This window comes from Xyrauchen texanus, chromosome 48, assembly GCF_025860055.1.
Source record: "Xyrauchen texanus isolate HMW12.3.18 chromosome 48, RBS_HiC_50CHRs, whole genome shotgun sequence".
In the NCBI taxonomy this organism is placed as follows: Eukaryota; Metazoa; Chordata; class Actinopteri; order Cypriniformes; family Catostomidae; genus Xyrauchen; species Xyrauchen texanus.
The window spans coordinates 12,723,855-12,750,331 of NC_068323.1; the positions used below are offsets into that span (position 1 = coordinate 12,723,855).

The window sequence follows — 26,477 nt, forward strand, 5'->3', positions numbered from 1 at the left end:
GAAGATCTTTGCATTATTACTTGCTTATACTTGCACACTAGGTGTTGCACCAATTAAGGCTTGGACATAGTCGAGTGCTCTAGACTTTCAAAGTACCCAGTTGACCGCAAGCCTGTGTGGAATGCATTTGACATTTAAACGTTGTGTCTGCTTTTTCATACTTTTTGGTACAGTCAAAGGCAGACACATGCAATGATGGCTCGCACAGATGCTGACCGTGTGGATTGTTCTGATGACGTAATTTTATGCCTGAAGTATACTTAAGCCTTTAATCGGTTAGTCCGTTAGTTCTGCCACTAGTCGCTGGCTAATCATGGGTTATATGACTGCAGTTCACTTGTTCTATACTTTGTGACCGCAGAGGGAAATTTTCTCTTCCCACAAACTGCATCCCATTGTAGCTGTTTGACATGCATTTTGTACAGTAACCTGTGAAAGCCAAAAAGATTTGGGATTACACGAAAGTGAAAATAAGTGAATCTGTAGCGATATAAGCGAAGTATTCACCTACAAACCAAAAGGTTTACAGAAACTATAAGCACTAGACATGCAAAGAACACTAAAGGCTGTAACACACTCTAAACAAGTTTGTGAACACAGTAGCTTCTAGTTACGCAAGCTCGATTTCACACGTAGTTAGTTCCAAAATGTGTCGGACAGCAATTTATAACACAACGCTACTATGTTGCATTCTCAAAGTTGCCACTAGAGGCACTATAGCAGACATTAGTGTGAACTGTCCACTTCTACTCTGAGTTTTCTCTTTTACGTGAACTACTGTCTTGGGGGAGCAACAGCCTGAAGAGTATGATGCTGAGCATGTAAGTTTAAGTTAATATAATTATAGCATTTTACCTGAACAATTTCACCACCATTTTAATGGCACAGACTTTTGAAGGTAACTCTATCGCCCCCTAGAGTACTGAGGTTTGTGACCACCACAGTAATGCAAGAAAATGCGTTAAGCATGTTCAATCAGACTGCGCATTGCCTAGGCATTGACCGAGCTCTCGCTTTGGCGTACTTATGTAAAGTATGTTTCTGGCCTAATGCTGCTCTGTGTGTTTTGAGGCATTTGCCCACCTACGAGTTAACTACTTTTCAGGGCGAATACTTGACTAGTAAAAATTTGTAGTTGTTCAAGCTATTTTGCACATAGAAAGTTTATTGTTGTCTCTACCACAGTGTTATTAAATGCCATGTTTAATCAGAACACTTTCAAATGTTTTTGGCCTGGAGATATATAGTTGCCTTTCATTCCCTCACATTTCTCTCCATTTGGCTTTATGCACAGGCCTGTTGTGGCCGTAGACCTTGAGATATGGGCTCGGAGGGCTGGTTGTTTGCTGGTCGGCTCTTAATGAACTTTGTGGACATTAAGTCCAAGACATTTTCTTTATCACTTCATGGCTTGATGGTAATCTTGGCACTCTGCAGTGGGCATACAGCCCTGACTAATGCAGGTGTATAAGCCATATAATAAACCTCAGTCTTCTGGATGCAGTAAGGACAGTTATGCTGTGCAGCATCCTGACATGCCACAGTGGAAAAAATCTATTGAGCTGCCTTGTGGGGAGTTGTGGGAGTGATGTTTGCCCACTACGTACACACACTCTCAGTCAGGGATGACAGGGCAGAATGTATGTTCAGTCTCAGGGCATAGACACTCACTGGAGGTCTGAGACCTGAGATTAAAGTGGGAGCTGAGTGCTTTTTGTCTCAGAGATGTGAATCGCAGTTTGGCACTTCTTTCCACTACATTGTAATTTATTTCTTGCACTATTTCCTAACCAGGCACAACGCGGTTAGTGGTCAAACGATATGGCTTTTAAAATGTCCAATGCTGATACCTTTATTTAGAGAGGAGGGTGTCTGATGGCAGATTCAATACCAATAAAATAATTTAATAATGGCTATGGAGACATATACAAAAATGTGAAAATGAACACTTAAAAGATTTCGCTCACATTTTACAAAAGGCACAGTTACCGGCCAAAGCTGATAAATCTCAAAATGGCCAGTGAAATTCTGCAGATGAAGAAAGCGAAGATGGATGTTTGAAACTACTTGCCATGAAGACCCTTTTTTAAAATGCACTTTATACTCTGGGAGAGTTAAACTCACCTTTTAAATTATTTCCTCATCCTTATTCAGTGTAGCTATTAAGGAAGCACTGCCCACACAGTGGTCAGTGTCAAACCAAGCAACTTCCTATTTGACAACTCTGCAAGTGTGTGTTTTGGGCCAAGAACATACTGAAATCCACCATATTGTCTTATTCTATCATACAGAGAGTGACAGCGAGATCTATAGTGGGTCTGGCGATGTGTCGAAGGACTGTCCCGAGAAGATTCTGGAAACCTGGGGAGGAATCCTGAACAGATGGTGAGACTTGCGGAACAACTTGAGACATTCTGCTTTTAGAGATGATGTTGTTTGCTAACGACTTGAGTTGAAGTGACGTGGTACATCAACTATTCAAACTAAATTGAAATGCTAGTCCTTAAGGGTTAAATACAGCTTTTGATCGTCAGATATGAACAACAAACAAGTACTCCAAAAATGTATGTTTGGTGAGTTTAAACAAAATGGCCAGACATGGAGTAGCATCTATAAACTTTGGACAGTCTGTATAAGGCTAAACATTGCAGCACAACTGAGCTTCTCTTTGTAGTTGTAGTGACACAGTCTGTCCTCCACCTGTCAGGCATGCAAACCTGTCGGCGCGGCCCAAGGGTCTGTCTGCTCTGGTGAAGCCTGGGATCCCGGAGGCCTTACGAGCTGAAGTTTGGCAGCTCCTGTCTGGCTGCCCCAACGATCAGCCTCTGTTAGAGCAATACCGCATCCTCATCACTAAGGTAAGAGATGACAACCATTACAACCCACTGTACCTTTTCCTTTCGCTCCTTTATTTTCTTCAAAATCCCTTTGTATCCCCTTGTTTCCAAATACTAGCATGCAGACAAGTCCTTGCAAGTGGCACATATTTCTCAACAATGTACAAGGACAAAGCCCGGTCCATGCATCCTGTAAAATACATTTATGTGTCTTGTTACCGAAAGCCAAGGGTACACTGCAAGACTGAAGCCCTGTGAACATTTAAAGACTCAAGTTTCTGGTTTATTGAAATTACAGTGCATACTTGCCATAACTAATTACAGAATCAGTGACTCAACTACTTCTACTGTAGTTATGATCCTGTGTTTTCAAGATGTGCATGTACAGTGCTGATGACGAATTTTGCCTTTGTACGTAGAAAACCGTAGTATATTTTGGCCTTAAGACTTGTAGTGTTTGCTTTGCTTAATGGATACAGGCAACAAGATACTATTGGTATGCTCCACAGCAAAGTGTATCCAGAGAGTTACAGTTTAGTGTGGTTGGTACTGAAGTGTGATTGCTGTGACCAGCTTTGGTCTTTCAAAGCAATTTTATGTTCTTCACAGTCTGAATAACACAAGAACTCCATGTGCTTTTCAAGGGCGAAATTTCTAATCTTCAGTGGTTTCGCCTTGTCAGCGGGATGAGCCTTTGGAGGATAGCAGACTCCATATTTACCATACAAATATTTCCTACCCATATTGATGCATTGTTAGATGTTCATTTGACCCTTTGAACTCATGGAAACAGAGTCAAAGGTTTCCAGTGGCACAGAGAGTGTTGAAGATTGCAAATGCAATTCCATGGCAAATTCAAGCAATTAAGTCACAAAAACAGATCTAAGATGGCTGATTATTTGGAATAGAACTCTGCTATTTTTGAAAACTACAGCTTTTTTTGAACTATATTTGTCAAGCTATTTCTTTCATGTTGTTCATGGAGTTGGACTGGTTGTCATGCCAAGCTTGGTCCAAGCCTGGAATGTTCCCACACTGAAGCAACAATTGTTGACTCAGTTGAAAACACGGGTTTGATAATAAGAGGTAGATTTCAATAGTTTTACAGGTTTCAGCTACTAAATTATCAAGAAATTATTCAGTAATCTATGTTAAAAATCTGATGCTTTTTAATCTTTTGGAGTGAATGTTGTGATGTTTTCAGATCTTAAAAGCAATTAGATGAAATGCTTTGCTTGCAGTATGTTCAAGGGAACAGGTAACAAGGTAACGTTAGCAGATTTAGAAGATATGACTCCTCAGTGGTGTAAATGGTGGTAAAACGCACGCTGGTACTAAATCAGCAAAGTTTCAAACATTTCTAAGTCCAGCCTCTACATAGCAAGTAAATCAATCGCATATGGGAACATATTTTGCGCTATGCGACTAAAATATGTATTTTATTAGCCATTGTTGAGTAAATATTGAGATTATACTCACCAGAGATTGAGGTGTGCAGTGACGAAGATGAACTTTAGCACAGCAATACATTTACTGAATAAAGCCGGGCGAACACAGTTTGCCCAGGGGCTGCATTATCTGAAAACTGATCTGCCGATTTGAATATATAGCTTATATATATTTTTTGTGCTTTATCGTGAAGTACTGGAGGCAACAATTATGTATAATTATTACAAATGCTGTCCAACATTTGACAGATTCATATTTCAAAGGGACGCTCTGATTTCATAACCACATATATCAATCATAATGACAGTGTTTTGCTGCCTGTACTGCATGAAAATAAAGAGCACAAAATGAACAAAATTAAAAAGAAATTGCGCAAAATTCGCGCACCATTCCTGACGGTTATACTTTGATTTAATCTAAGAGCAAACTTGACATTTAGTGCAGAATTTGGAGTTATTTTAGTTGTGTAGCCTGTTATTTAGCTTTAGACGTAGGCTACGTCCTTCTCATCTGTGTCACTGCTTGCATGTCGATAGCAGACATTCTGAAGAAGTCCTGTCTTTAAAGCTACGCACAGCAAAGTTTAACATTGTTGTTTTAGCGCTGCGGTTGATTGGCAGGTGGAACTTTCAGCCTAGAAGTCCTTGGTTTCACAAGACTCCCTCTTAATTTGTATACAATTATAGCCGATGCTATACCCACCTAATACCCCATAGTGCTGAAACGAATGAAAAGTATGACGAATAAAAGTAGACCATGACGGAAATTTTACAACTATTTCCATCAGAGAGATGAAGATTGTCGAGAACAGCATGTCTTTTCTATAGAATCCTTCTCAGTGATGTGGTCATGAATAATTTGGGGAAAACACAGTTTTAACATGACCATTTTCTCATAAATGTGTAAAAGCTTAACGAACTCTGAGTTTTCTTTGATTGGGTGAGTTGTATCACCTACTGATTGGTCAACTTCATTTAGATCACTAATCGGCTTGTTCAACCGCACACATCTCAAGCCGACAGTGGGCGACTTTTTTAGACAGTTTTAAAAAGGAGGTCGTGAGCTGCTCGTAAGCCACTCGGCACCACTCTTAATTCCTCACAGGATGCGAGCCGTAACCACACGAGCACCAATGATTTCCATGCAATCTCTCCCGACTGAAAAAGATTTGGTTGGTAGCTCGCACGAAAGCATTTGGCTGCAGTGGGTCTGGATCTGTTGTGATCGCGCTGTAACCATCGCTTTAGTTTAGCTGTGAAATGGCATTGGTATTGTATTTAACGACATCAACTCTGTACTCTCAACTTTTGTAAAACCTTTCCACGGTTTTCACAACATTCACCATTTTAAAGCATGGACCAGTAACCTGTTGGACGTCTGTTAAAAGGTAAAAGTGTTGTAAAACTTGAGAGCTTGTAGATTTGAATTTGAGAACGTGTACAATAAATATTTGTACAAGCAAGTAAACGTTTTATTTTGCTTTGTTCTGTGTATTTTGTATCCGAAGATGTTACTCGGACACCCCATATTCATTTCATGTATCTTTTAATATCCTTTCTGTTATTTACAATCAGGTGGTGATAACAAAAAAGAAAAAAAAAAACATTTCTAATCATACATTGCACGGTTGAAGGAAGAACAACCATGCAACTACTCTCTTGTTAATGTGCACTGCGCTCATTCAAATGTAAACACTTGCTCGAGGAGCTAATCTCTTAAAGAGACTCCAATTTAGCACTTGTCATACATATCAATGTTAACTCAATTTAAAACACTCAAGTGCATATAAACAAACATGTTAAAAAATGTAGTAATGTAGTCTGTGTAATAAATGTGTAAATTCATAAATATTTAAAAGGCACAATCATCCATTATGAAGCATTGAAACATTTAGAATTTAATAAAGTTTTTTTTAGACTCACCCTGCTAAAATAAGTTAATTTAGAAAACAATGTTAATATTAAAGAATTTAACAAATCACAAACCTTACAGTGAATCTACATTTCAGAGAATTACAGCCTTAAATTAAAGATGCAAACATGTACTCTCATAAAATTTTGTAAGACCATTACTTTTTGTAGAACGATTCTGATTATTTTGCCCAAATTCTAATTACAGTATTATTTCTGGACATTTTACTTTTTGAGTTTTTTTTGTAAAAACTTCCAAGAGAAAGAAAATTATGAATTGGATTTAAAGAGCCCATATTATGCTAATTTACAGGTAGATAATTTTATTTTGGGGGTCTACTAGAATAGGTTTACATGCTTTAATGTTCAAAAAACACATTCTTTTTCTCATACTGTTCATTTCTTTTCCCCACTCTTTGTACTCTGGCCGAAACGCTCTGATTTACCTCCTGTCTCTTTAAAGCCCCCCTTTCCGAAAAGCCTAGTCTGCTCTGATTGGTCAGCTGGCCTAGTCTGTTGTGATTGGTCAACTGCGTAGAGCATATGTCGGAAATGTTACACCCCTTACCATAACTGAGTTTCAACTCCCAAGTCTTCCTGAGCAGCTGTAAACACTACTGTAACTATGGCAACAGTGGCATCGGTTTTTGCCGTATCAGTTTGAGTCCGATAATGAATTAAATCATGAAAGTTTGGAAGAACAAGCTGATCGACCCAAATCACCTTCGCAAGCATGACTTGAGCAGGACGTTTCAATGTGGTACATTTGAATTTAGTAGCTTTCTTACAAGTGCACTGTTGATTATTGTGAACATAACAAAGCTTCAAGTAAAAGACGCATTATTCATCTTTTGCTGGAATGGGTGTAGCCAAACTTTTTTTGCCCGAGTTATGAACTGAGAACAGAGGCTTATTCCTGGCTGGACATCACTGGGGGTATTAGAGAGTTAATTGAGCAAGTTATTCGTGGACTACCATGGATGGCGGCCATAACATTACAACCATAAATGAACATGCACCTGTGGAACTTTCGTTAAGACATTAACAGCTTACAGACGGTAGCCATTTAAGGTCACAATTATAAAAAACTTAGGACACTAAAGAGACCATTCTACTGACTCTGCATGCTGCATGGAGGCATGAGTACTGCAGATGTGGCCAGGGCAATAAATTGCAATGACCGTACTGTGAGACTCCTAAGGCAGTGCTACAGGTAGACAGGAAGTACAGCTGATCCTCGCAGTGGCAGCCCACGTGTAAAAACACCTGCACAGGATCAGTACTTCCAAATATCACACCTGCGGGACAGATACAGGATGGCAACAACAAATGACAGAGTTACACCAGGAACGTATAATCCCTCCGTCAGTGCTCAGACTGTCTGCAATGGGCTGAGAGAGGCTGGACAGAGGGCTTGTAGGCCTGTTGTAAGGCAGGTCCTTACCAGTCATCACCAGCAACAACGGCGCCTATGGGCACAAACCCACCTTCGCTGGACTAAGACAGTACTGACAAAAAGTGCTCTTCACTGACGAGTCACAGTTTTGTCTCACCAGGGGTGATGGTTGGACTTGCGTTTATCGTCAAAGTAAATGAGCGTTACACCGAGGCCTGTACTCTGGAGCGGGATCGATTTGGAGAAGAGGGTCTGTCATGGTCTGGGGCGGTGTATCACGGCATCATCAGACTGAGCTTGTCATTGCAGGCAATCTCAATGCTCTGCATTACAGGGAAGTCATCCTCCTCCCTCATGTGGTAACCTTCCTGCAGGCTCATCCTGGCATGACCCCCCAGCATGACAATGCCACCAGCCATACTGCTTGCTCTGTGCTTAATTTCCTGCAAGACAGGATGTCAGTGTTCTGCCATGGCCAGCTAAGAGCCAGGATCTCAATCCCATTGAGCATGTCTGGGACCTGTTGAATCGGAGGGTGAGGGCTAGGGCCATTCCCCCCAGAAATAAAGAACTTGCAAATGTCTTGGTGGAAGAGTGGGGTAACATCTCACAGCAAGAACTGGCAAATCTGGTGCAGTCCATGAGGAGGAGATGCACTGCAGTACTTAATGCAGCTGGTGGCCAAACCAGATACTGACTGTTACTTTTGATTTTGACCCTTTGTTCAGGGACACATTATTCCATTTCTGTTAGTCACATGTATGTGAAATTCTTCAGTTTATGTCTTAGTTGGTGAATCTTTTTATGTTCATACAAATATTTACACATCCTAAGTTTTAGGTGAAAGTCGTCCCACAGCTGAATAGTAAATTCTTACCAAAACAATAACATTAGCTAGCAGGTTAGCAGAGGCCTACTGCTCTGCACTGGGTGTACACCGAAGCTACAACACAAAACTCCATATTTGAACTCTCGGTAGCAGATAAATCCACAAATAATCAAACATACTTACAGATTGTGATCCTGAAGCACCAGATTGTCCTAACCAAGTGGAATATGCACCATTATTCAGAGCAACTTGAAAATCCAGCATTGGTTGTGGTTGTACTGCAGAGGAATAGTGGTAAAAATACATTTTAACCACTGATACTTTAATTTGTCTGCATTTGGAAGTCAAAATAAGATTTTGATTTTGCGGTGAAGAAAACAACAGCATCTTGACATTGTGACAACACTAACCCAACTGATACTTGCCTCTGCTATAACTATGTTTGTTTGAGGGTGGGCCAAAGTAGCCCTTATTATGTAAATGTGTTACATATTGATGTAGATACATTACGGAAGAAATGACTGGACTACAATCCAGCCGTTTCTTATAGTTCTTGAGCAGTGTTATCTGTGGCAGAGAAAAACTCCCTTTTGCGTGGACTTTGCAGACTTTGCAGATCTTTTACATGCACAAAGAGCTATGTTACACACAAAATGAAAGGTAAAATCCCAAAAAGCATAATAGGGCCTCTAAGAAAAATTACGGAACTGTATTGTTAAGCCTATTTTGGGACCATCCCATTGTGTTGTTAATACAGTGAAATTAAGCCCATTTGCCCTGTTATTATTAATGTTATACAAAAAATTAGAACGTGAACGTAAACATTTTTGACATTATTTTATTAGAATGACAATCAAACACAATTTTCCCCCAAATTCTATTAACATAGTTGGCATTTCTGATATTATGATATAAGCATAAAGTCAGTGCAAAAAATGCTACCGTGATGTATAAATAATTGTGAAATAATTAATCATTTCATTATTAAGTACTTAATATATTTTTTTTCTATTACGGTTATACAAATACGTTTGTTGTTTTCTTTTTGCATAATGCTAATTACAGTAAGTGTCAGAAATCAGATAATGTTTTTATGAAAATAATGTCACAATGCAGAATACATTAATGGTCCTTAAAATAGACTTAATTTAAGCTAAATATTATTATTATTGTGAAACCCTTGTTAATGATTTGTAAAAAAAAAAAAAAAAGATTTGTTGGCAAATTGACTAAAGTCAAAATACTAAGTGAATTGCATTCATTTCAATGCATTGTGGTGATTGGAGGTCACCTGGAGGTGAATATACTCCAGCATCACTGCTCTCCCTGATCCTGACCTGCCACAAAGAATTTACTGTCTGGCCAGTGGGAAAAGACCCCCAACACCTACCTACAAAGCTCACCATGCCGCCTTGTATACAACCCTGCACACAAACCCTACAGCTTTGAGTTTTTTTAATTTTAAAGCTATGTCAACCGCAATATTATAGTGATTTCTGAAAGCTTCACATTACTTCTAACGATTGAGTTTCACTGAGATATTTTTACATTTACTTGGATGTTTCTTTATGCTTAAGCCAATAATCATTGCTTTAGGAACTACTCCTGAAATACAGCGCAATAATCAATGCTAGGGGATGAGAATAATGGTAAACTTGAGCCATTAAATACCTCTGCAGTACATGGGAAGAGTGTCGGAGTGTGGGATGAAGAAAACGAATGAGTGATAAAAAGAAAAGGAGGAGAAAGTATAGGGACAAGGCTGTCTACTCTTGCCAGGTGGCATAAATTCTACAGTACTTCTTGCCACCCACACAGGCTGAAACTGCTGCGGCTCCAGCTCGACCTTTAAATATACGCTGTACTGCCTTAAGGGTTATGGGACACAGAGTATAATTTATTCATTAATTACATTTAGAGCATTCTCAACTGCCGCTCATGTAACTATATTGATATAACTGTGTGTAGAAAAATGAAAACACTGTGGGGAGCTCTGCGTTTAACAATATCTGTGTTATTAATGGTTGTGTCTTCTCCACTCTGCTGATTAAAATACGGACTGAAGGTCAAGTCATTGTGTCGCAGGCAATGTGAGTGGTGGGCTAAAGCACATAACTGTTAATCAGAAGGTCGCTGGTTCGATCCCCACTGCCACCACCATTGTGTCCTTGAGTAAGGCTCTTAACTTCAGGTTGCTCCAGGGGAATTGTCCCTGTAATACGTGCACTGTAAGTCACTTTGGATAAAAGCATCTGCCAAATGCATAAATGTAAATTTAAATGCAATGTTGGGTGAATAAGCCTATTTTTTTTCTTCTGAAAACTTTCTGAAAACTTGATCATATTCTTTCTTTCCACCCATATTTTATGTTGTCTGTTCAAATGTTTTTAACACTTGAGTGTGCGTTGTCCCTATACTGTGTGGATCAATGAAAATGCAACCCATGTGGTGATTCCAAGAGCGTGAAACTGACATTTTCTCAACCTTTGTTTGTCTGATGCTTGAGGGATTTGCCAAAGGTGTTATTCTCTCGAGTCAGGGCTTAAAAGGGCTCTGTTGATGAGTGAACCTCACAAAGAAATGTCAGTGTCATATTTCATTCAAATCCCAAAAATAAGATTGTATATTGTACTTCAGTAAAATCAAGCCTATTTTATGACATCAAGCGTAGCTCCCCAATCTATACTGTGGGGGAAAAAAAACTAATTATTTTTAGTGTAATATAATAATAAATCATCCTTTCCAGACTATTATTATTATTATTATTTCATTTAAAATCCACTTAAATCAAATTAAATTCAGGACAATTACTCCATTACACTTTGAATTTGTTTTTTTTTATGAGAATTTGTTCAGATTACAGTTGGCTCCTGAGAATTGGTAGGGTAGGGGAAAGGTGTGTTTGTAATTGTCATAAAAATTATGTTACAAGAAATATGAGCCTGGATGTTTCCTCCGTTTTTTTTTTTTTATTAGATTCACCCTGCTATTCTAAACAAACAGGTTAAAGAGGAAGAATTCTGATTACATTTACCTATTTTTCAATGGATCTACAGTCTAAAAGATTGTTTTCTATTGATTTGTTCTCTGCAATATAAAAAAATAAATAAAAGGAATCTGACACGATCAAACAACAGTAGTTTGACAAAAGATCTTTTACTCTACTTTTGAATGAATTGCATTATGTGGTACATGTGTAATCACTTACATGGTGGAGAGGCTTGTGAAAGGGAGATGGTAAGTCATTGTGCTATCAGCTGAGGCACATGGACCCTTAAGCTAAAGTCAATTGTTTAATTACAAGATTAGAACTGAGCATGAAACACTGTATCATGCCAAGAATGCTTCTTTCTGCCATTCATACAAATCACTGGGCTGCGTCCAGCATTTCATATTAATATACATTTTTCTGCAAGTCTGTATTCTACCACCTTCTATTTCTAACGGTTTGTGGGATTGATTATGTAGTCTTCACATGCATCCTTAAGTAGATTACAGTCTTTATGGAGCATGTAATGAAATCTTTGATGGCGGATCGTTTCTTTAGTGGCTTAGCATTTGTCATGTTTTGTACATATTTTAGATATATAAGAATAGTTATTTTTTTAGTTGTCTGGCAGCAGGTTCTGAGTATGGGTGGTTCTGGATGGCACTTGCTCATCTGTCAATTGAATGACCTTCTATAAATGTCTTTGAGAAACCTTGCTGATAAACCTGCATACAGTATTATAAGAATTCACTGAAGCTGTGAAAGGAAGTATTGTAAAGCACCACTTTCTAATTTCTTAAGGCAACTGAATGGTGCTTTACAATACTTCCTTTCACATCTTCAGTGAATTCTTTTTTAATTTGATTAATTTAACAATATCAAAAATATATCCCGAAACCAGCCTGATTTCTTAAGAACTATATCACTATGTTAAATTATTATGGGGGTCCTTACATATATCATTGTAGTTCCATGGTGAAATGTCCACTGTGTGTGGCTAAAAGCAGGTTAGTTTTCTGAACAGATGATGTTTTTAAGGTTAATGCTCTTATCTTGTTTTAAATCAACAAAACCTTCTTACCAACCTTAAACCTAAACGATAGTGTCATAAAAAGCAAATCTAAGATGAAAAGCGTAATTGCTGAGCAACCACGTCATTTTGTGGTGCTTCTATGACACTTTTGGCTCGTAACCTGTCCTATTTATTGCAAGTGCATTGCTCTATCTATTTGAGCTACCTTACATATGAGTTCAAAAAACAAGCTTGTAAATCTAGTTACAAACGTTAAAATATATCACATTACAAGTCAAGCAATACAGTAAAAGTGAACAGATGTCATAAGATAGCATTGTGTGAGTTAATGTTGTCAAAAGTACTGGTACTTTGGTACCAAGTCCATACTAATATAAAAAATATGTAATGATACCAGTGTTTCTGCAGTACTGGTAGTACAGAGCAACAACTTAATTCAGTACCCGCTCGATGTCTGACTGACACACGACTGCTTTCAAATGTTCATACGCTTATTTTAGCGTGTGCTCTTTTACTCCTTTTACACTGAAATGAACAGTTAATCATAATATTTCCTAGTGTGATTATTAAACTGTGAAAGGCTGCAATCTTAGTCTGTATGAGCTATGTGCTTTTAATGAATGTGTGAATCTAACCACTCATACCCTAGAAACTCCACAGATAGTGAGAGTCATTCACATTGTATTAGATGACAGAGCGGAGCACTAAACCACTGTGAAGTGCGTTATTAGATGTGTAGACCATATATTTACATAGTTAAATCACAGCATTTGCTCTTCAGTGATCACACTGGGCCATTTAACAAACTATCCGGACAAGTGAAGCTTCCGGCAAAACCACACGTAAAAATAAAAGCTCACGTCAAAATAAAAGCACGATTAGAAATAAAAGCTAGCCACCTGAAATTGAAGAAACTGCAACAGAAATACATTACAAATGTATAGTAGTATGTAATATTCACTGTTGTATTAATAATAGTAATAAAGTATATACAGTTAAATATTGATCTGTTTCTTACCCAAAGCAGTGATATCACCATTAATTTAACCAATGGAGTCAAATGGATTACTTTTACTACAATTGTCGGTGCTTTAAAGTGCTGATTACCTTCCGCTTGCATTGTCTGGACCTACAGAGCTGAGATATTCTTCTAAAAATGTTCGTTCATGAAAATCATACACATCTGGGACAGAATGAGGGTGTGGAAATGATGAAAGAATTAACATTTTTGGGTGAACTATCCTTTTAAGTTGAAGAAGCTACCCAAGACAAATCTGGGGACCAGAATATCATAGACACTTAGGGGTGGGCTCTTTTTACTTGGGTAACCACCTAACAACCACTCAGCAAGACCCTGGCAACCACCCACTGTGGCGGTGAGTTTATCTTTAGATAACAACAATTTAGTGATCATGATGATAATTAATTGTGAGGACTTGATCTCCATTGCAGCAGGCAGCTATTGCCCAGTAAGTGCTGGTGAGCTGCCATCTTCCCAGCACAAGAAATGCACAATACTTGCCCAAAATTCCTCCCTAGTCTTTCCAGCTGCACTGGCTCCTCAATGCCCCTCCTGTTTCCAGAACAACCCCAAGTGTATATTAATGCAGTCAACATGTAGAGCTGCCATTCACTCTGGACAATAACAGTACTATTTACGGCCCTTATCATGGGCACGTTATGCCTCCCTGAGAATCAATAACGTGCAAACATCTCGTTCTTAAAAATGGCACAGCGCTCACATCTGTGCATGGGTAGATGAGGTCGACCTCCTTGATAGCGTGTGTTATCAGACTGTGTAGCCAGGGTCGGCTTATTGGTGACACAGAAATGACAGTTTGGATTATGTGGAAACACGCCACATTTAGTCAGCTCCTGTAGTCATGTCTGCAGAGGTTTGAATCACAGATACACTAGGGCCCCAGGACGTAATGCGTGTTGTTTATGTGCAAAATCCCAAGCTGCATTAAAACAGTAATTTTTAAATGAGCCATTGCAATTTTAGGTTTATTCATTTGAAATGTTTTCCGTGCAAGCAAACTTTGTTAGTTGAGCAATTCGATTTTTGTACTCTATAAACATGGCTGTTATATTTCTAGCAAATGTGTTTTTGATTTGGTCTACTAAAGAAATATAACAGAGTTGCCAATGCATAGATATATAAACATTGCGATTTATAAACTGAAATAAATGTGGGCTGTACAGAATCTTATATCACTATTTATTTATTTCTTACGTGTGCGTTCATGTAATATGCTACAGTTCAATTTATGGGTTTCCTAAATAAACTCAAGTTCTGATATATTAATGCATCACAGTGTATCATATTGGCGAGTTGTGGACTATACCCAGCCTTAGTATGGTGGGTCTTGAAATGTATTATATTAATCCATCTGCATTTGGTTGTTTTGTAATTATTTGACTGAAATTATTCCTGAATAAAAAATATCTTCTTGATTACAGCATTAGAAAAGTTGTTTTAGATAGTACAAATTGTCACATTTGAGGAATGGTTATAAAAACTTGTTCATATTTATGTTCACCGATTGATCATGTGTCATGTCCCTGATATTTATTCAGATTAAATACAAAAATAAATGGGGTTAATATTCATGCCATATTGTCTTTTAAATCAGTGGACATAGCAAACACGCTCCTACAATACTTGTGCCGTTAATGATGCCAAATCAAGTCCAGTTGTCATCCTGACCTGTACTTGGACTGCTAGTGTAGTGACGAGAGCCAGAGTGCCCTGCTTGACAGTCAGAGTCACTAAGATCAAAAGCTCATGCACTGACAGATGAAAAGGATTATGGTCATTGTTTTACTCAGCCTTTCTCTTACTTTGTGATGAATCATTTATACAGTCATCTGGCTGCCACTGTTGTTCAGTTGTTCAGTTGCATCTTGTTCCACAAATTATGGATCACCAAATTCATCCACTCTTCTGTACGTTCCGGGGTTTACCACAGGTTCCTGTTTATAATTTAGTCTAACAACATGCTACTAAACAATATTTAATGCTAATTTTGCATTATATTTGTATGGTTTTCTTTATTAAAATACAATTCAAAGCTCTTTTGGGATTTATATGTTTAACTGTACGTTGTCTTGAACAATTAGTCAGAGTTAAGGTGTTAGGGGCCGTTCAGACCCAATGTATTCACGAGGTAAAAAAAGCAAATGAAGAGAACTGAGAGACACCTCGAAATTTATGTGTGATCTAAAAACATGACATTCCTGCTCAATATACTGGGAAAAACAACAAGGTATGGCGCAACAGCTACCTGTCTAGCGCATGTTTACATAAAAAACAAATAAACAACAGTATAGACAGAAGCAAACATTTCTTATATTGAAAAGACATTTTGTAAATAATTCAGCAAGTGTATTCTCTACTTTTTAAAAATGAATTTAAGATATTTGAGATTTGAATTTGAAAATCTTCCAGTGACTGACCTTTTTTTTTCTTTCCTTGGGCTACTATTCCCTTCCAGGGAAACATAATCGTAGAGCTCAGGAAGGCCCCCCTTACCGGAGTGTCTTAATTTGTTACTGTATGTTGCACCATGCCAGTTGCTGCTGTGAGGGATGGTCCTGACTTACTGAAATGCCTGGCAACTGTAACCAAGGGGCAGGCATTGCTGGGCTTGGTTTTTGGTTTGTGTAAGTGACTTGAAGGAGTGATAATAAAATGAAAAGAGCCACTTAGCTGTAGGAAACAAGAGGGAGAGATGTAAATCTTTTATTATTTTTGGATGTGGCAACATATTCAGGGTGTGCAGCAAGAGGAGGATACGAAAAGAGGGAGACCCTTGCGGGGGGGGGGACGTGTTCTGGGAGGAGTTGTGTGAGAAAGAGGACATCGGGTGCCACCAATAGGGGAGGGAGGAGATTTAGTGGGAGAGAGCAAGAGCAGCAGAGAGAGAGAAAAAGGAAAGGAAGGAGGGAGCGAATATGCTCGAGAGGCAGAGTTGAAGAGAGAGAGACTGTGAAGGGGAGAGAAAACTGTGCGCTACTCAAAGCATCTCTGTGCACCAGTGGTGAGAAACTGCTCCTCGGCTCATCTCCACTTGCCGCACGGCTCCAAGCTTTTTTTCCCTGCTTTTGATTGGAGTAGATTAGCTCCCTGTCTTACCCTTTATACTTGTGCAAATTTTGAATTCTGTTTTTGAATTCTTATTTTAAAAGTGTGCTTTGTGGCACCTAAACAGGAACTGCTTCGGTTTACTGGTCGGACTTGTGTCAAAGGCGGGTACATGGATCTTCAACTTTTTTTACAGACAGAGTATCTCACAGTTTCGCCACATGTTCACAAGAGGAGTTTTGTTTGCAATGAGCCATAAGGAAGTTTGCTAATGAAGAGACAACCAGGACTACCTCAACAGAAAAGACTTTGAAAGAAGCTTGGCGTGTACAAACTATCACATATCACATCATATCAGTTGCAGAGACTGGCGCGCTGTGTGATCTTGAGTGGATATACAAAGTATTCACCCATGGCTGTTAACAGGATACCCAGATCATGCTGTTCATTTTATATGTTTTAAGACCATCTGAGGAGACTTTCACATATGCAGCTATTTTTCTCATTCATCAACGCTCGTACCTTCGTTACTTTTGTTTTTTACATGACCTGCTTTTTCCTCTATCCGACACGCATGGAGAAATTTCATGAAAAGTAAATGGATTGGGAGCAAAGCAGACCAAAGCAGTCACTATGGTCTTGAAATTTTGATTAGTTCTGTTTTGCCTCACTCAGACACCCGCAGGCTCTGCGCAATGATAGCTCTGACAACTCTCATATGCTGCTCTGTGTTTGGTTAGTGTTTGTGTTTTGATTTGGACCATAAAAACCCAAAGAGGGTTGAGATTGAGGCCAAGAGGTCAATCTTTCCAAAAAGCTAGATTTAGAAACATGGTGTATGTGTGTGATTGTGTGATAAGCGAAAATAAATGGAACTTTGACACTTTTGTAACTCTTGAAATTCAGATTTTGTGGCACTCAACAGCAGGTATGACCCAAGAACTTTATGATAAATGTTATGTAACCTTTGTTTCTTGTAACTGATTTTGTCTTATTCAAGTTTAATTGTTAAACTTAACTCTTTTGTTTGTTTAATTCATCAAGTAGATCAACGATTCCTCATTCCATAACCCCTTCTCGAATCCTGCACCTTGTATCCTTGTGAGGACAGCTTAAGGAATTAGTAGACTTAACTGTGGATACTGAATTATCAGTCCAACCCTTTTCCAGCAGCACAAGTTTCAATTGCAGAGGTAATATCTCTGCCTGACAATTACAGAACTGCTTCCAAGCATGACTGATTTCAGAGGAGAACTGGGTGCCCTTTTTTTCTATCCTTATGTACTGTATTGATTTTTGCCAATGCTCATTTCACTGAGGTTCAGCCATGTGAAAGACAGAGGGAAAGAAAAATAGAAAGAAGATAGAGTTCTTTTGGAAGAGATACCGAGGGCACACAGACAGGCTCACAGGCCATCTGCACTGCGTTTAGAACAGCAGAACCTTATCCAAGTGGACAGGGCCCGAGACAATGAACCGGTCAGGGCTGATCGAACCGGTCCCCACTGCAAACGGCAGCCTTGGCAATTACTTCAGTAGGTCACTAAACCACTCCTGCCCCCTGGGCTGGGGACAGAACAAGGTCGTGGAGGCTTGTGTCTTGGAGACAGCAGTTATTGTATTACTGACTGTGCTTATTATTGCTGGGAATTTGACTGTGATCTTTGTGTTTCATTGTGCCCCGTTGTTACACCATTACACCACCAGCTACTTCATCCAGACTATGGCCTATGCTGATCTGTTGGTTGGGCTAAGCTGCCTAGTGCCCACCCTTTCGCTTCTCCATTTTCCAGCTGGTGTCCAAGAGCCTCTCACCTGTCAGGTGTTCAGCTACGTCATCTCCGTTCTCAAGAGCGTTTCAATGGCCTGTCTGGCTTGCATTAGTGTGGACCGCTATTTGGCTATCACAAAGCCCCTATCCTACAACCAGTTGGTAACACCCTGCCGCCTTCGTTGCTGCATCGTTCTTATATGGATCTACTCTTGCTTGGTGTTTCTACCTTCATTCTTTGGCTGGGGTAAGCCAGGGTACCATGGGGATATCTTCGAATGGTGTGCCCACTCTTGGCCCACGTCTGCGCTCTTCACTGGATTTGTGGTGTGTCTGCTGTATGCCCCTGCAGCCCTTGTAGTCTGTTTCACATACTTCCACATCTTCCGCATCTGCCAGCAGCATAACCGGGATATCAGTGAACGAAGGGCACGCTTCCCCAGTCAGGAGATGGAAACTGCCGAGGGGGGCCACCCCACATGCCACGGACCAGATCGACGTTACGCCATGGTACTCTTTCGTATCACCAGTGTCTTCTACATGCTGTGGCTCCCCTACATTTTCTACTTTCTTCTCGAGAGCTCCCATGTACTGGACAGCCCTGCACTCTCCTTCGTGACCACCTGGTTAGCAATTAGCAACAGCTTCTGTAACTGCGTCATTTACAGTCTGTCCAACAGTGTGTTCCGGCTGGGGATGCGCAGACTCTCGCAGACACTCTGCTCATCCTGCTCTTTCAGCCCCTGCACTCATGATGACAAGGACTTTGGTGAGCCAAAGCCAAGGAGGAGAGATAACTCTTGCTCCATCTGAAGATTTGCAGAGAATGGCAAGGTCTTAAGCTGCTAAATTTTGTTGCAAAGGCATTCGGCCCAGATTTAACAAGCAACAATATAATTGTAACATTGATTGAAACTTTGTTGTTTCTTGAACGTAGATTGGCACGCCAAGCTTGACAACACCCTTCACTCAAAAAAATATGATGGTAAATCTGTCTTGTCATCATATTATTTACATTCCTTGGTCCTGTAAATATCTAATGGTGATTGGCCACAATAAGTTTTGACCACTTTGAGGTATACAGTTTTTAGAGAGCAAGTTTAGATAGCAGGTTTTGTTAGTAAAATATTTACAAGGCAAAGCCAGGGGGTAGTTTCAAAGCTCTTGTTTGTGATCACTCTTTCCAAATATAGAGCACACCTGCTGTTTTTAGTCATATTACCCTCCTTGCAGGATTGGTTGTTTTGATGGTTTTTTTTTTTTAGTTCGTTTTGTGTCAGCTGTAACGGCAGCTGCTTTACAAAAGGATGATGTTTTGAAGACTGTTTTGAATAGTGGTTTATTTTAATTGACTTGAGTCTTGAGCCTCCTTCTAGTGGCTCTTATGGCACAGTATGTCTTAAATTTAGGATTTAAATGCAGCTAAAACAAATATGTGGGACCTGTGAATCATGTCAAATGCAACATAGCAAAGGGCAAAAGCAGTTGATCAAGTATTTTTTTAAATTTATTATTATTATAATTTTTTTTTTTTATATAAATCTCGATTCTAGATCTGATAATTTTCTAGGTAATCTTGAAATATCACACGTGCACAATATCAACAATGCCTGTAATAGTTGTGGGCTATTTTTTAGATCCCCAGTGGTGTATAGCCTTAGCTGTTTGTAATTAGACCTTTATCCCTGCAGTGACCCTTTGAAAAACATGCAACACTGCATGTTTTATTTTTAAATGCATTTTTTCCCCAGATAAGCTAGAACTTATCTTGATGGTCACATACATTTTTTTTAGGCTGAGCTTTGTTTTTTCACTTCTCACTTTATGTATGAATGTCCAAAACAGATTTATTTTTAAATATAATTTCATTCGTACTGTTTTGCATCCATCTGATTGGTTTCATTTACCTCTATTGCCATTTAATTAAAATGTTATTTAATAAAATATAATTTATTTTTACAATTTGAGGGATTAAAATAAGCGAATAGAGGATTCAAATGTTTTCAAATTAAACTGCACATATATTTTATAGCTTTTTAAAATTGGCATAGCTGCAGAAAAAGTTGCATACTCTTTAGTTTATTTTCATAATTCTGTTCTGTGAGCCCTTATAATGGTTTATACTTCACTATTATTGTTTAACATTTAATATTTATTTTCCAAAGCAACACACTTTGAGGAATTATATGTTCTGTACTTCATATAAAGTTGATTAATGTCTACATTTCTGTTGCAAGTTTTCAGCCATGAGTAGAGTTTAGCTTTTTTATTATCACACATCAATATGGAAGCCATTATTTTTTATAATGATACAGAGAATACAATATATGGTTGCTTCTATTGAAATTGTTATACTTGGTTATGTGTTGGGGCAGAGTTAAACTGCCTTTGAGTCAAGTATTGGTGGTTTTGTAAGCCTCCTGCCTGCTTAATTTTGCTCATGCCTGTAAACTTGATTTGCTGATGGATGTTACAGCCCTGTTCAATGACATGCTGAACTTCACAGCTCTAACAAAAAAAACAAAACAAACAAAAAAAAAAAAAACAGTACAACTAAGCTAGTTGATGTGCATTAGATAAAGAAATCTGAGAATAAAAAGATAATCAGAATAGACTCACTTTCAAATTAAATGGTGAAGGTGTTATTTTCTATTCTTAACAACTTAAAGTAAATTATTTATCTGTTTATTTATTTTTCCAATTAATGATACTGATGAAATAGCAGAATATTCCTGTATTCATTTTGCTTTTCAGCTGATGTTTCATGAGAGAAATCATTAAAGGTTTTCCCTCAATGATGTCTCTGTTCAATGATGACACAGTCCATTGTGTAAGATTATTTCTCTTTATTAGGAAAGAAAACAAAACAGAATATAAAAAAAATAAAATGTGTAATTCAGAGATTTATTTCTGTTTTTGTGAGACACTTTGGTTTTGCTGTTGCTACCAGTACAATAAAAGTGAACAGTGAATTCTGTTTTATGACAACAGCATATTTTTGTTTGTAGTTAATCTGGATTTCTCCTCACATTTTCATCACTGGTCATAATTTGTATGTATTTTCAACAATTGTAAGTTACAGATGAATGTGGTTACAATAGACTTTGGTCAGAGTACACACCAAATTTAATTTGACACCAATTTAAAAAAACAAAAGTCTGAGGAATACAAGTATGTTCAATAAGTTGTACTGTTGTCTTCATATTGATTGTGATGAAATTACAATTTCCTAGGACCTGAAGACCATACAACCCATTGAACAGTCTATACTATCTATAACAGCAGAACAGCACAATACAATAATGCACAAAGTAAATATTTGCACAAATGGCCAGTGAGAATTTAGCTTAATTCTACAACCCCATCTCAAAGCGATATTCGGTGCTGTTACTTTAAGAGCCTTGTAATATTTCTGGAAGGGTCCATAGAGGCTGGTCTGAGGTTGAGTTGCCCATGTCCTCTAAGGCTTCTAGGCAAACTGATATCAGAGTAAAGACTCCCTGGCCCCAGACTGCATACGCAGCAAGGCTGGCACTCGCCGGCTGGCTCTAAAAAGGTTACAGCTCCCCTCAAAAGGGAAATTATACATGTGCAGTTAGATTGGGGGAAAATGAAGTGACCTTTTTGAAATCTAATGAGCACATCAAATGTTTCCATGATCATGGGAGGCTTTGGACCTTGGCACCAGCATGAATAAAACATGAGTGTTCTCAGCGGTCACTAACAGTACGTCTCATTCTGCCTGCTTACATTTGTTATGTGACCTTAAAATGAGTTGTGTGTACAGTACAACATCCTTCTAATATCTTTACCAAGCCCCAATACCTTTGTTTAATAACCAAGCCCCAATACCTTTTCCTTTTTTATTTGAAGTGATGATTTCATATCTCTGAGTACTGGGCGGAGGTCTCATTGAAAAGCAGTGGCAGTCTGATGGTGGGAGATTTGAGAGCCTAGTGGACATTAATGGCCATGTGGAAAGATGTTTGGCCAGCACAACGGCTCCGGGGCCCTGCCCTTTGCTGACATTGAAGGTAATGCATGCCTTGTCACAGACGCTGGCAAAAGAGGGCTTGTTTTTTGGCAAATATATCAGTTCAAGTTGTTTCCTAGCTCCATTTCTTGCTTCACACAAAGCACTGAAAAACATAAATTAACCTAATTATTGTCTGATGCCTTTTTCTTTTTCTTTTTCATTGCTTGATTTCTATTTGATTAAATTGAACTATATTTCAATTAATTGTTTTTATTAAGGCTTCTGACCACACTTTCTTCTCTTTTAGTCTAGTGGCAAGGGCTTTATTGAAGGTCGATATTAAAACCAATACCAAATAATTATTTTGTTATGGCTAATAACTGATAAAATAGCCGGTATTAAACAAAGTCTATTTAGTTTTGAAAAAGACAAAAAGAATACTGTTTGCACTTATTGAAACATTGTTTAACATAGCTGAAAGTATTATTAATGGACTTGTTTAGTACTGAAAAATGAAGGTCTGATATTATCTGCTTCCAATTTTGGCCTAATCAAACAACAACAAAAAAAAACTGTTGGGCTATACAAATATGGTTGTGTATTGTGCATCCCTAATTGAAAGGAGGAAATGCAAGAAACATTTTAGGTGTTGGTTGGTTTTTCAGGTTTCAGGGTCCTTTTACATTTGTGTAATTTACGGCTGTTCTCTGTTAGAGACTATTGCTGATGCAGCTTGTACACTTCTGTACAATGAAATGGCTGAAAAAAAGAAAGCCTAATGTCAGCGAGATGCTGGTGCAGGTTGCTCTGAGGATAACTCAATGTTGGTGCCGGTGGTCTATTTTTAGACTTCACACTGGTCATACCTTTGTCATGCCTCTGACCTTTTTATTCCATTTTCAGGCAAAGATTAGAGGTCAAGTGCTAAAAGCAAAATGGATCATTTTATGTTCTCCTCATGAACTGTACTCTCAGTTTAGAGTGCACAACATACAAAATAAAATGTTTACACGTGTCACTGAAATGTAAACTCTAACTTAAAGGAATAATTCTCCCAAAAAGGAAAATGTCAATTACTCACCCCCATGTACAAAGAGAAGTTTTGCGTGCTCTTGCAATAAATGTGACTATGGTTTTACTACAGTTGCTATATTTTAACTTTGATATTCGTAATAAAACCATAGTAATACTACAGAAAAATTACAATTATGTTAATAAAAAAGCAATGTTATGGTTTTACTATAGTAACATTGTAGACTGTAGGTTTTGGCGGAAGTGATTTTTCATTTTTTCACTTTCTAGTTATATTTTCTCTCTTTCGATATTTCCATTTACAGTCCTATTCACAACTCATAAAAAAAAACTAAATATATATTTTTTTCTATTATTGCAGTAGATTTAACTGCTTAATTTCTATATGACACGTATACATTTATGCCAACATAAATACATAATACAATGTTCCTATCAACCCATTCATTCATACTTTTTAAACGCCTCAATTTTAAACATTTTCTTAATTGTTTTACAGCATTTTTATATATTTTTAGCTTAAATACCATTGTATTTAAAACCATAATATACACAAAATTATGATTTGTATTACCATAGGTTTCTTTTGTCTGTATTATTGCCATGCTTTTGCAAAACTGAAAGGCAAAACTATTGCGAAGCCACGCAAAACTAATTGGGAGAGAACACAAAGCAATTGAGATGGAATGCACGCAAAACCATTTCAGAAAAAATTAAATCCTGCCCTTCCTCTTAGGGGCTCTGTACCCAAATGCAGAAAAAATGTATTAATATTCTCGTCTGTCTTTCCAATACAATGGCAGATGATTGGGACTTTAAAGTTTTAAAAAGGACCCAAGTAACCCAAGACAATGAATAATTGAATAAAAAATGATTTTTGTAGCAAAGCTAGCTGAGAGCCACTGTACTAAACAGAATCTCACACAGATTTTCTGTTGCATGTTACGTATGCTGCAATTGCCTGTAGGAATGAACAGCTACAATTTTTTCCATGTTGATTCTTTTCTTTAAGACATTTGTTCACCCTGTCAGGCTTTAATCCATATTCATGGACACAAGCAAGTGGAGCTTACAGTCCAAGCCTTTGAATATTTATGGAAATCCGCCATGTGCCGTATTATGAATTCTTTTTAATATTAATCTGTGCCGCAACACAGCTTCAAGAGATGTTCTCCCCCATCAAAAGGCTCTCAGAATTGCACAGCAATGAGCAGGAGGAACACCTGCCTCTCTCTGAGTGAGGCAAGGTGCTGCTCGCTAATCAAAGACGAAGCACTCATGCTTCTCATCAGACACAATGCTAATCACCCTGGTCTCTGCACCTAATGACTGTTCATTACAGCAGCTCTCTCTTCACGCTCTCTTAAGTGGGATACTGGTTCTTCTCGTGTAAAGTGAGAGTTTAAAGTGATGCCATTCCCACCTCCGATGTCATGTGCTCCAGTGGTGGTGGAGCCTAGTTATTGACTTTGCTATTGACTTTAATCCAGGTTGTACCAAGCAGGTTTTTATAAAATATTGCTTTTTAATTTTGTATTTATTAATTTTTTTTCAATTTGCCATTCCAATTTAGATTTAATTTGTTTTCACTCAATGGGCCTCATTCACGTACATGCCAACAGGAGAATTTCCACCACCATTAACCTTATCTGGTACAGCTGAGTGCATCGCCAACCCTGAAATACTTCCCTTGTAACTGAAATAAATCTAAATAGAAATTAATATAATGCCTGAAGGTGTCTTTGACCAAAAAGCTGTAGAATTATAAGATTTGCAAGCTATATGATGCAGGTCTTTTTCTATTTTTTCCATTGTATTGTGCAAGCACCTGAGAGTGACATCTGTTTATTTATAAGTTTAACAACTTTAGCACTACGGAATCAACTGAATGCGGTTTATCGATGACTGTACTGAATTATGAAACCTAAACTATTGAGCTCATATCAAATGAAGAAACTTTCCAACAAGTCATGTAAGAGGGCATAATTTTTTTAACACAAATTGCGTCTTTTTCACAAACTTTTCACCCCATACCAAGCACTTCTGTTGGAAAAAAGATGAATTAATGAAGCAGAGTCCGGAATATACTACAGGCTACTATGAAGAAAGAAATGCTAGCAATAAAGAAACAATTTTATGCAGCATCATGTTGTGGGGGTGCTGCAGGAGGGACTGGTGCTCTTCACTAAATAGATGGCATCATGAGGAAGTAAAATGATGTAGATATATTGAAGCAACAAACCTGACTTGGTTATGCCAGTTCTGTCTGGAGGAATGGTCCAAAATTCCTGCAACTTACTGTGAGAAGCTTGTGGAAGGCTACCCAAAACATTTGACCCAAGTTAAACATTTTAAAGGAAATGCTACCAAATACTAACTTTTTACATGCTGGGGATGTGATGCTGAAATTTTTTTTTTCTCTACTATTATTCTGACATTGCACATTCTTAGAATTACATTTACATTTATTTACATTTATGCATTTGGCAGACGCTTTTATCCAAAGCGACTTACAGTGCAATTATTACAGGGACAATCCCCCCGGAACAACCTGGAGTTAAGTGTCTTGCTCAAGGACACAATGGTGGTGGCCGTGGGGTTAGAACCAGTGACCATCTGATTTATAGCCCTGTGCTTTAGCCACTACGCCGCCACCACCACTCTCGCCTCCACCACCACAGAATAAGGTAGTGATCCTAACTGACCTAAGACAGGGAATGTTTTCTACGATTAAATGTCAGGAATTGTGGAAAAAACTGATTTTAAATGTATTTGGCTAAGGTCTGTGTAAAATTCTGACTTCAACTGTACCCAAGGAAAACCTTCGCTTAGTTAACCCTACCTGAATTAATCTCTTCATTTGTAATGAAGCTGCTTAATGCTTTTTGATGTGTTATGCAACACTGCACAAAGATGTGACTCTCAGCAGAAGATTAGCAGTACAGTTGTGAGGTCTGTTGTTTCTCCCACTATGATCTGATACCTCCGACCCACTCATGAGCAGCTGAATGGCCTGCGGTCTGTTGACGGTAACGCTCACTGACAGCTGTTCACTCCTTGCTATTAGGCTGGTCGCATGCCCATGGGAAGACATCACCATCTGTCCATTTGTACATGCTAAAGCGGAGGAATTTGTGGAAACTAGGGAGAAGCCCTTTCTTTAGGTCA

General features: G+C 38.4%; 2 protein-coding genes across 5 annotated transcripts in view; both read left to right on the plus strand.

Moving 5' to 3' along the window:
* LOC127639490 (rab GTPase-activating protein 1-like) overlaps window positions 1-26,477 on the plus strand; it is a 123,384-nt gene that overhangs the window by 23,236 nt on the left and 73,671 nt on the right. For all 3 annotated transcript variants that reach the window (XM_052121542.1, XM_052121543.1, XM_052121541.1), the window contains exons 12-13: window positions 2,292-2,385; window positions 2,708-2,858. In XM_052121542.1, the coding sequence (XP_051977502.1) occupies window positions 2,292-2,385; window positions 2,708-2,858 (245 nt within the window). The remainder of the gene's footprint in view (window positions 1-2,291; window positions 2,386-2,707; window positions 2,859-26,477) is intronic.
* Window positions 16,402-21,094, plus strand: LOC127639494 (G-protein coupled receptor 52-like). 2 transcript variants are annotated; one of them, XM_052121549.1, is made up of 2 exons: window positions 16,402-17,458; window positions 17,575-21,094. In XM_052121549.1, exon 2 carries the CDS (start codon window positions 18,002-18,004, stop codon window positions 19,112-19,114), a length of 1,113 nt encoding a protein of 370 aa, XP_051977509.1. In that variant the 5' UTR covers window positions 16,402-17,458; window positions 17,575-18,001; the 3' UTR covers window positions 19,115-21,094. The 2 variants fall into 2 exon arrangements, with proteins under 2 accessions (XP_051977509.1, XP_051977510.1); XM_052121550.1 differs by having other exon boundaries at window positions 17,578-21,094.

Excerpts from the sequence above, each read along its gene's own strand:
- LOC127639494 (XM_052121549.1), top strand. The coding sequence starts at position 18,002 with ATGAACCGGTCAGGGCTGATCGAACCGGTCCCCACTGCAAACGGCAGC.